General features: G+C 47.7%; 1 protein-coding gene across 1 annotated transcript; it reads right to left on the reverse strand.

The window, feature by feature from the left end:
* Nucleotides 1-10: 10 nt before the first annotated feature.
* Nucleotides 11-6,888, reverse strand: PLEK2 (pleckstrin 2; the record flags this gene model as incomplete). Its single annotated transcript, XM_010155539.1, has 7 exons — nt 6,773-6,888; nt 4,022-4,186; nt 2,864-3,045; nt 2,401-2,492; nt 1,880-2,067; nt 1,284-1,385; nt 11-125 (listed from the first exon to the last, which is right to left on the reverse strand). Coding segments are annotated over exons 1-7 (895 nt in total), but the record flags the coding sequence as incomplete, so codon positions are not given.
* Nucleotides 6,889-11,599: the final 4,711 nt, after the last annotated feature.

Genomic DNA, 11,599 nt, shown 5'->3' on the forward strand with positions numbered 1-11,599 from the left:
GTAAGAGGACTTCTGGGGGTAGTAAATCCCCACTCACATACCTTAGTGGGGTCATAGTAGTGCAAATACGCAGGATCAGCTCTCAAAACAAACTTCCTCACCTTCCAGTTTTTCCTCTTGTGCCCCTGCAAAACAGAAGAATTATTTACCACCAGTAAATACCTCCTGAAATGGCCAATGTCCTGCAGGCTCTATGGGAGACCTAAATAGGTACTGAAAAAAGAGGTTTTGGAGCCAACAGAGAAAACACTTTTCTGACATCTTAGTCACTCCCAGGATTTTCTGCTTAACATCCTCCTTCATACATTGACAATTCTTTCCTCCCTCCTTTCCCAAGAACCAAGAAAGCAGAGTGACAGGGGCAAGTAATTATATCCCTGATTCCCACTCTCACTTTCAGATTAAATATGGGTCTTGGATTAAAAACACATGCTGTGTGTGCTCTGAGGGGATTATGTCAGATCTCCCGGCAGCTCCTGGCTTCCAGCGCCCCCCCAGCCCTGGCTGCAACCTGCCAGCCAGAGGGGGGAGGGTTGGGGAGCACATGTTTGTGTTGGGACCAATGCAAACAGAAAAATCACAGCTCAGGGTACAAAGCTTCAGAGTGGAAATGTGGCCATGCCGTGCAGGTATGCTTCCCTCTGCGAGTGGCTGCGTTACGCTTTGAAACAGCGCAATCGATCCTCATCTTGTTCGTAGCAGGGCTCGGAAACTAAATCTTCCAGACTAAAGGTGGGTTCCTGTAAACAATTTTTGCCAACAGGTGCCCCAAGAAAACAGGTCTCAGCAGCATCAGGGCAGCCACGCATACAGGAGTGACCGTCCACAGGTAAATGTCCACTCCATGCAAAAGCCAACCTGCTCAGCTCCGAAATTTGCCAGGGGCCAGCAGGACGTCCGTCACAGCTGCTCCCACCATCCCGATGGGACAGGTTAAACCAGGGGACCAGTGGGATCTGCTTGGAAGTGAATGTAACATCTCTGGTCGGATTTGGAGTTTGTGTGGGACTTTTGCTTTTGATACTACTTTATGCCTTTCCGTATACACTCAGTACGTACACAGCATCCAACCAATCCTGCCTGAGCAGCAAGTTCCATAGTTCACTTCTTTGTAAGCAGCTACTCCTCACCCCATGATCCCTGGTAGTAGTAGTCACAGGCAAGTTAGCTCTGCTGACTACAACTCCCCAGCCATGCTCCTATAAATCACATTTATTCTCTAGGAAGCCGTAAGGGCTGTCATTTTTCTTGTTTCTCAGTGAAGGGTCAAACACTGTATTTACCTGTTTCACTAAGAATCCTTGTTTCGCAATTGTGCCGCTTAATTCAGAGATGTTAAATTGTAGCTCTTCCTTGGAACTGATATTTTTCTTACTGCTCTCAGCCTGCAAATAGGGAAAACTTTTCTTTTTAATCTAAACACATTTTTAAGTTCTGCATTATTTTCCTTGACCTACTTTTAGCTCATATGGCCTGAGTAAATTCTACTCTGTAGCCCTGCTGCTCAGCTTCGTAGGTCCAAGATTTACAAGCAACAAATTACAGCTGTAAAGCCTACACAAGCACTGTGGCCTTGAGTTTTAGCATAGCTACAGCATGGCCGCCGTTAAATGCAGACACAGCACTGCACTCAAGGGACACACCCCTTTTAATGGCTAATTATGTAAATTGTAGATCCCTCCATACCCACGTAGCTATTTGTCTCCAGCAAAAGCCCAAATGTTGCTACTATTAAAAGCCTGGAGCTGCTTCTTCTGGGTTTACTTTCACAGTCTGCGTCCTCTGCCTTTGGTTGCATGCGGTGCAGGTCCCCTTTGCCACTGCCCCACATCGAGTGAGGGGCAGAGGAGGTGCCTCTGTAGGCAGCTGCATCACTTACAAACATGTATAGTGCGGTGGAGTCGTCGAGGAACTGCTCAGAGAGGTCGCTGTAGCGTGTGGCCTCAGTGCTGCGGGCTCCCACAGGCTTGATGAAGTTCTCCTCCATCAGCATGGATGCCAAGGTGACAGCCTCGAATCGCGACACAGCAAAGCTGTTGGAGATGAGCCAGTCCACCACAGCAGAACCTGCAGAGAGAAAGGCAGTTCTCATACCGAGACAATGGGCTCTTCCAAGGCGAGACAGATGGTCTCCTGCCACACAGCTCTTCATCTGCTGAAACATTTCGGCACCATCACGATGACTGTCAAAGAAGTGCAAGGTTGGCCAAAAGTGTGGGGTCCTACATGTGCTTCCATATAGCCAAAGAGCAAGAGGAAAAGGTGTTGGAGAGCTTGGCCACACCACTACTTTCCATGGGCCACAACTCATCCCACCCGGAAGGCGGCACAGTAGCTCCCTGGTCTCTGCAACGTGGGGTGTCCCGTTTTGAGGAAGTGCGTTGCCAGCCGCAGGTGTACCTGTGAAGGTCTCCTTGTATCTGTTGCCTTGCTCCAAGTTGCGGGTCAGCTTAATTCCAGTACTGCTGTCACACATTCTCTCCACTATGTGGCTGTGAAAGAGAACACAGGACAATGTCAGTAGAATAAAAAGACAGGCAGAAACTGGCTCTTACTTCTGTCAGTGGCTGGGATGTCCTAATGATTATGAGCATAATGATGAGAAACAGCCTGGATACTCCTCCAGAAATTTTGTCCCAAGTGTGGTATAGGAAATCTTTATACTCCCAATAGCAGGAAAATGTGCATTCCCATGCCTTGGCAAAAGTATGCGCAAGCCTAGGGCAGAGCAGCTCGTTAGAGGCTCCTGGCCACACGGGAGGGGATCTGTGCAGAGAGGATCTTCCCTTGACCCTCCCCATCCACCAGCTCAGATGCTTTGCAGGCTACAGCCATAGCAGAAGGAGAAACCATATACACTTACTGGAGGCTGATATTCTCTAGTAGTTTGAAGGAGTTCTTCATTCTGTGGAGCTCTTGTACCTGTACTGGGTGACCAGCATGAATAGCTCCAGTGATGTCCAAAGCCCAAGAGTCTCGCTCCTCCCTGGAGCAACATTCAAGGAAATAGTCCGTGTTGGTTTTTGTCTTTAGTTTGATGAGTAGCTGTGGAGAAAGTAGTGCAAAGCAATAACATCGTTTAGCTACTGTCCCTCGCTTGCATACACCTCCTTTCGGCACTGGCCCAAGTGGCACAAATAAGTCTGCTATGACACCCCACCTGAGCAATTCTCGAGCAGAAGGATGGCGGGCACAGCTCTGGGGTGGTTTTTTTTGCTTCCTCACAGCCCCAATCCTTGGATTTTCCTTTCCAAGCATGGTATGCACGCATGGAGCTTGTAGTGTTTAGAGGAGAGCAGACCACCGAGATACTGGATTACATAGGATGTGTTGCTGACTACAGAGCCTTTCACATCCAGATCTCCAGTTTCCCAACAACTACAAACTCTCGCTAGTCTCTTTATGCCATGGGAAGTACTGAAATAGTCAGGAATTGACAGTCATTTCCCTTCAGGCCCCACTCAGGAAGCCTGCATTGCCACTACCCACCGGTGAGAGGAGAAGTGCAGGAGGCACTTTCCCTTCCAGAGCCCTCTTGCTGGAAACTTTCCACAGCAGTGAAGTCCCATTGGTGAAGGAAAAGGGAGTCTGACCTGCCTGCCTGGGAATACCCCACGGACACAGCCAGGGTTTAAGGCAACTGCCAGAAATGATAAACTTCCCCTTTTTCCCATCCTCCTCGGATTCTTATTGAGCTGTTTGTGTCCTCCACACACTGCTGGGCTGATGCATTTGCATTTATTCTTCCCACTGTGCATGTGGAGGTGGTGGGCGATGTCTTTTTTTGTTAACGGCTGTGGCTCAGATTTGGGCAGAGGGAACAGCAAAGACACAATGAGGGAGTTCATTGCTTGTCCTGGTTACACTGCTAACAGTGGCTTGCTTTTGGCTGGGCCTAATTTTGGAAACACATACCCCAGTGATATGGTTGCAGTAATCAAAGTCAGGAGGAGAAGAAAAGACTAGGGAGAAGTTAGACAGCGGAACATCGTTAAGAAGGGATACATTTTTCCAGTCCTACCGGTCTGTTCTCATATTCCAGGCATGGACATGTAATAGTGCAGCCATCCAAAAGGATCCTGCCCTTTGGAGAAGGCTCCTTCTTGCCTCCTTCAATTTTGTAATACAGCAGCTTATCCTGAAGCAGAACGAACCATCTCACTTTCCAGTTTCGAACAATATGTCCCTAGAGGGGAAGAAACCCACATAGCCAACTTCAACACAAGCACTGAGAAATGACCATCTTCTTTTTTTTTGTGAAAATACCATCAACTGATAGGAAACCGTATAAAAAGAAACACAAGAAGTCACCATGAGTCCTGTTCTCCCTGAGATGCATATTTTTAATAACAAAATAGCACAGCTCCATCACTCTAAAAATCACAGAGCTATAGAAACGTGTTTTGCCCTTTCTCCAGCGAGGACATCTTTGCTGGCAAGAATTGTTTCTTGCAAAGGCTCAGGTGAGTGATCTCCAAGAGCTGTTGTATAGGTGCACACCTGCCCGCTGACAGCACCAGGCAGGAACAGGGCTTAAATCCGAAACACGTGAGGCACTTTGGAGACAGACTCCTCCTCTCCAGTGACCCTGGGTGATGGTTGATGTGTTTTGTTTGTTGTCATTTTGATGTGGCTGTAGGTGCCAAGTGGTTTTGAGAGCACTTTGCTGGGTGAATTGGCTTTTCCCTACCCCCCCTCTTACTGCTAATGAGTGATTTATTTCTATCCTACCTGCCTCCAATCCCCTGGGCTAAAACATTCCCTGTTCTACTGGCTCCTGTAAAGGAAAAACACTTTTCAACGGCAAAAGACCGACTGCAGGCTGCTGTCGAATGCCTCCCGGGTTATACCAGGATACAGACAAATCCTCTTCTTCCCCCTCTGTAAACAGCCTGCGGCTGTCTTTAGCCCAGCTGTACAGGAGAGTTGGCCCTGGCAGGCTCAGTCCTGCCTGACGGTGTTGGGTCCAGCTCTGCGGTGCCGGGAGCCGACTTGCATTCTGACAGGCAATGGAGCAGTACAGTCCGGAGGCAAAGCGCTGGCTAGAGGAAGCTCTGACACCTGGGAGAGGGTGGGCACATCTAGAAGAAAGGAACATGCCAGGTCCAGTTGTGGCAAGAATCAAACTCATTCTCTGTGAGCAAAGGGGAAAACCAGCAATTTCCAAGAAAAGGTGGGGTAATGAGCTTCTAAAATCCAGGGCACTTCAGACCGGATGTCTTCTAGTCTATGCTCAATACAATTTATTTCACTCGGTTTTGTTCTCTCCTTCCCTTTGCCTTCTTCAATGGTTTTTTTTTTTTTCACCTGCTGTAAAGCCCCTTGGCCATTTTTCCTGAGAGTATGTTCTTTGCTATGGCTGTTTTTTTTCCCTTTTTTTTTTTTTTCTGGTAGGGTGCCTTACCTTTTTTCTTTACCTTTACCTGTTTTCTACACATTTACTTTATATTTAAATACATTCCAATACATAAACCACTCATTTATAATGCATTTAGAACATATTCTTCCTTTTGTTCTCTTCTTAAGAAAACTGTTTTCTTTACCTCATCCGACTTTTTCTTCATTTTTTTTCCCTCTGGATCCCTTGCTCCCTTCTCCCTCAGTCTCCTTTAGTCACCTTCTTAGTGGTCTCCTTCTCATCAAACTGTGTGTCTCGGTGGTGCTGTACAGACTGCTGGCAGTTCCAGCTCGTTGTGCTGCCAATAACCCACTCCTCTCACACACTTAGTGCCTTGGATCCCTATCTTGAATTCAGTAGTCACTTGGGAGCCACAAAATACAACGGTAGCCCAGAGAGGAGAGCAGGAGCTGGGACTGCTCTGCCCTTGCTGCAGAGGGAGGATGAGGAAGGGCCATGCAGCCGTTCTCCATGTAAAGCATGGCTTCAGGTGGCCAGCGGCTGGCCGGGAGCCCTGCCAGGATTGCTCCTGACCAGGATTACCTTCATGGTAGCACCAGAAGTACTGCCACGTACTGTAGGAAAGCATTTCCTGAGGCGTGGCAAAGCTTTGAACAAACCTTTGAATAACACTTGGCGTGTGATCAAGGACCGTGCGCTGAGACAGATTCTGGGTACTAAAAGCAGCTTATGCTGCCCCTTGCTAAGCTGCCCTCTCGTGTCCCAGCTGTGACTGACTTGGTCCTACAGGAAGAAGCATTGGAAAGGCTGAAATATGTGACACCGTCTTTCAGCTCTTTCCCCCACATTCTGACTAAGATTTTCTTATAGGTGCATCTTGAGGGGCGTGGAAGAAAGAAGTTATTCCAAACACATTTATTTCTACCTTTGCATTGCTCTGATCCTCTTCAAAAAGGATACTGTGTTCTCCATCCTCTCATACAAAATAGGAAACCCTGCTCAGCTGCACCGCTAAAGAAGGCACAAACTATCCTAAGAGACTGTCAAAACATCTTCCCCCTCTCCAGCCTCCCATGGCCGCTGCGAAGCCATTTGCCAGGTGGCTTTTTATGTGCTCTTTGCACGTACGTCTGGGTGAAAAGTTGCGGGCTTTCGGATAGCTAACTGAGCGATCCCGATAGCTAATTCACTTTCCTCTGGGTAAATGCCAGAGGGAGACTCGAGGGAGGGTAGCGAACACCCGTGGTTCATGCAGTGCTCCTGGCAGGGATCTGCACAAACCTGGAGGAGCTCCTTTCCCAGGAGCAGGCAGGAGCCCCTCAAACGCGCCGCCTTGCCGTGACTGCTCCCTGCTCAGGGGCTGCTTCCACGTTTGGGCTTCAGAACCGCACGAAGGGGAACCGGAGCACTTACCCGTTTGACGAGGAAGCCCTCCTTCAGGACTCCAGCTGCTTCCTGCATCATGGTCTGCAGGGAAGAGAGCTGAGCCCCCGCCAAGAAGCGCCCGAGCCCTGGCAGCCCGTCCCTCTGCATGCAATTTGTGTAGGAAAGCTCATTTTTCTTTGCTACCCTCCTCCTCCAACGTGACGCACTCTCCCTTCCCTGTTTTTTTTCTCCCTCTTTCAAAAGGTTAAACAGTGAGCTGGCTCTGATAACATTACCTGCCCTCCGGGAAGTAAAACAAAGGGAAATCTAAAAAGGATCTCAAAAGGATTTCACGGGTTTTAGTATAGCAAGACACCACCACCGAGTGAGTTGGCCAGTACAGGCAGCCACGTGATGACAGGTCAGTTATTGCATGGGAGGGAGAAGCAGAATTATAAAATCCCATCCCTCAAAACTTCAGACTAACCTACTTTACTGCTTAGAACTTCTCATCCAATAAACACCACTCACAGGGGTTCTACAGATCCAAACCTGAAGGGTAACACAGAGAATATCATGATTATAAGGAGACTTTTAGAAGCCTTAAATAATTTCTTTTGCTACAAATTTATTTTACCAACGAAGCCCCAAAGCACCCTAAAAGCCCACTCTACATTCAGTGATCCCTGGGCATATAAACCAAGATCCTCAACTTGATATCCTAAATCCCTACACAAGCAAGCATTTGGGCTGTCAGTAAAGCAGTCTGCTCACGGAACAGCACGTGCCGATCCCCTTGTAACCCCTGAGCACCTCTGAGACACACCGCCTTTTTTGTGCTTAGGTGTTTATTGCATTTCTGAAGACTTTGGCCAGGATAAATCTGTTTGATAGATTTATCAAATCTTGTCTTGACAGAATAAAACAGCTTTAGCATTTCAGACGGCGCCGCTGTTCAGAAGTAACAGTCGCTGTTGTACTGCTGGTATTCCCTGACTTGCACCAAAACTGAGGCGATGTATGTGGGCAGAGCTAGGGGCTGAGGTGACGTGAGGACCTACAGGATAACAAACCAACCAAAGCACTGGTTGCTATGTAAAAAGAGAGTTCAGGGTTCAGTAAGACAAAGTGACTCAGGTGTTTCTCGGTCTTTGCACACCGGATCAATTACTGGTCACACTTTCATGTGCCGGGGAAAAGGAACAAACAAGTAATTTCTTTATCTTGATACCATTTTTTATATGTTTTTAGCGAGGAAGAACAAGGCACTGAAGAATTCAAACCAGATAATGCAATGCAGACCTAGAGAACAGTCCTGCAGAGGTCATGAGAGATATGATGGGTGGCTGAACGCTACTTACAGCTGGAAAATCCGATTGCTGTACAGAGAGAGAGCATGCTGCCTGAGACTTCACAAGCAGCTGGCCTGTATGGAAGTTACAGCTCCCACTGTGCTCCCTTTGCCACTTCAGAAAAGGCAGGAAAGCACGAGGCAACTGGCTGCATAAGTCATACCCCGGTTGTGTCTGTCCTTCAGTGCAACTCAAGCGAGTGCAGCAACTTCAACGGAACACCTAGGAGAGTACTGTTTGCTGCAGGTATGCAGTATTTTCAAAGATGTCAGTGGAAATTGGTGTAGATTTTTTAACATTAGTGTGGCCTTAAAGCAGAAATGAACTGAGTGTATTTCTTTTGATTTGAAAAATAATCTCCGTCTCCGTGTATATGTGTAAATATGTATAAATAAAAGTTGCACTACGAAGCAGAATCTTCTGAGAAAGCCAGCAGGAAAAAAAAGAAAATAAATTTCAGCTCACAGTGTTCTGTACATCAGAATTAAACTTGAGACAAAAGAAAACTTGAGTCTAGGTACACAGGAGATGTTACTGCGTGCCCTGGACGCGCACTCTTTATATAACCGGCTCCAAGAATGGAGCGTTCCACCGCTTGGTATTTGAGGTTTGACTTCACATTGTTCAGCTTGTTACTGCAGGCAATTTATAACGCGGCGGGTGAGATCATTCCATCCTAGCGAGGGCAGGTAGCAGCTTGCAGGGGGTTCTCGCTCCGACAGCGATCTCAGAAGCACACCATCCCCAGTCCTCACTCAACGAGCTCTTTTTCTCCAGCATGCTGACCGCCCACACACATCTTGGCAAAATTAACATTTGCAACGAAGGCTTTTACTGTCCAGCTGCTGGTGAGTGGTGAAGCAAACATCGCCCTCGCTGGCCGTTATCCAGCAGGCTTCATACCAACCACTGTAATCTAGAACCTTCACTTTCTTCAATACCTCGGATGTTTATAACACCGGTGCCCCTCTCCCCGTTTCATTCTGTGGTTAATCAAGGCTGACGAACTGCCCCTATGCTGACCCTGAGGTTGGGTGGACACAGCGCTCTCAGCTTTGTGGGCCAAGGGCCACACAGCATGATACGAACCGGTAGATCTGGGCTGCTGTACTCACACACATGCTGGGAAGGCAAGCTCTGGCACTGAAGGCTCCCAGCAGAAACCGCCATGCTTCGAACCGTATAAATCCAGGGAGCTGCAGGAAACTCCATCACGTCTTCCGTGGGACTTGAAACTCGTTGAAAGGAGGACTGTTCCCTCAGGTCCCTTTTACAGTCGCGTTTTCCACACGTCAGCGTAGTATTTTAACACAAAAGCACAGTTGAGCGCTTGACGTTTTCTTCCATTCCAAGCGACCCCAAAATACTTTATATGCCATAAAATTTGCACCAGGATGGCTGGGAAGAGTCAGCTGCAGGCTTTAGGACCGCAGGAGGCTACTCCAGGTTAAAGGGAAGGGCAGGAGTAGCCGGCTCTGAGCACAGCCCCTGCTCTTTCAGCTGGCTGGTTCCTCCAGGCCGGTCCCTCGAGAAGCCCCGTTACAGGTGCTTCAGAGAACCAGCCCAAGGACCAGCCCGTCACAGGCTCCACAATGCCCACTACGCGTCGTTGCAGAGGCAGCGTCACACAGGGGACTGCACGCACCCAGGTTTTCAAAACGGCATCTTAAGATGCTAGAACTTTGCCCTCCAGTGTAAGACACCATTGAATATTTAGTTCCTTTAGGGGATTAGGGATGCAGTAAAATGAAAACAAAATGCATCAAAATAAAAAATAATTAAACATTGGTAGATGAAAGATGACAAGTGTTCAAAAGCACTCTGACATAAGAGCATTTTTAAAATTAACTGTAGAAAGGTGGCAGTGTTTGAAAACAGTCGTTTAATTGTTCAGGCTCTGGAACCAAAAACCATCAGGAATTAAATACCCAAGTGCAGATTTCGCTACGAAGAACAACATGCCAGCCCCACTGCACTGAAAAAACCCAAGGGCCAGAATCAAAGAGAAAACAGCAAAGAATTGCCACTGTATTAAAAACAGGAGTATTAAAAGGGGTTGGAACTAGATGATCTTTAAGGTCCCTTCCAACCCAAACCATCCTATGATTCTAAAACCAGGCAAGCCACCACAGCCCCAAGAAAGCAGGGCACCCCTTCTTTAGCAGCCTGCTTCCCCACATAAGAAAGAGGGTACTGGGGTATGTGTCACTGGACTGTGTGCCTGACCTGAGCAAGTAGCTCTGTTCGCAGTTGTTAATGAGTCCTTACAAGATGTTGTAAGTAAAACGGTTTCCAAGCTTCCAGTCTCACCAAATTAATCCACTATATCAGAGCCAAGCTGAGAACCTTACAGTTAACGCACCAGGGCAAGTCCTGTCCACAGGGATACCAGGACCTTTCCCTCCAACTGACTACAGGAGTGCACGTGGAGATTTTGGCCTCGCAACTACAACCGAATAAACTGGACAGTTGCTGACGAACAGCGGGAACACGCTACGCAAGATGTTCACACAAAACCCACAACCCTTATTATTAAGCAAACACAGTTCTACGCCTACCAAAAGGACTGGCTGAGACAGGAGGTTATCCTCTCAACAGCTTCTGAAGAGCCTTAAGTCACAGGCAAGGGCAAACAACGCAGCCCAGCTGAGGTTGAGCACTCCCTTACACACACCTTGCTAACAGGCCTCGAAAGCTGCTTAGACCTCCTTTGCTACTACAACACGAGCAACACCCCACTAAGTTGTCTCACATATTTCATTTAAGCTCCTCAGTTAAAATATGCTCAGATAACAGGAGAGCCCGATTTTGACTGAAATGCATTTATCTTTAGCAGCTTTGTTACTGTCCTCACCATCTGGGTCATATTTTTCAGGACCCCGAACCCAAGACAGAATTGGGTGCACCAGCACGCTGAGGCTCTCATTAGAAAGGCTCCCGTAGCTGCTGAAGAAGGTGAGCGAACCGTTGCCCAAGTTACTGATGGGAATGCTGCTCACCTACTGACACAACAAAACGTCTCCGAGACGATGTACGTGTAACCCCCCGACGGGACTCCAAGGAAGGAGCGCGCGTGGTTCGCTTTCAGTGCTTTGCTTTACAGCATCATTCTGGCAGACAGATCACACGGTGACTTTTTAGGTTTTAAACGCTTGGTTCTTTTGTCCAAGTACCCACAAACTGTGTTTAATGGAAGCCAAATCACTCTTAGTGAAAGGGCAAAGATGGAAGGGCTGTTCAAACAGGGAACTATCACGGTATCAGGCCAGGACAAGGCTGTCATACGCAGCTTCTGAAAAAGACAACAATTTGAGGAAATAGCCATAAAAATACAAATTTGCTTCATGTTGCAATGACACATTCAGGTATTTTCCAACATTCTGCCAAGACTGGAGGTTACTTAACTTTTCTGTCTTTGCATCACCATCAGAGCTGAGTACCTTTGAGCTTGTCTGATCTCCAAGTCTGGACTGCAATACGTATGCCCTTTGTGAATGCCTCTCCTGGCAGCACCACACAGCAG

This window comes from Eurypyga helias, unplaced genomic scaffold, assembly GCF_000690775.1.
Source record: "Eurypyga helias isolate BGI_N326 unplaced genomic scaffold, ASM69077v1 scaffold49067, whole genome shotgun sequence".
Taxonomy (NCBI): Eukaryota; Metazoa; Chordata; class Aves; order Eurypygiformes; family Eurypygidae; genus Eurypyga; species Eurypyga helias.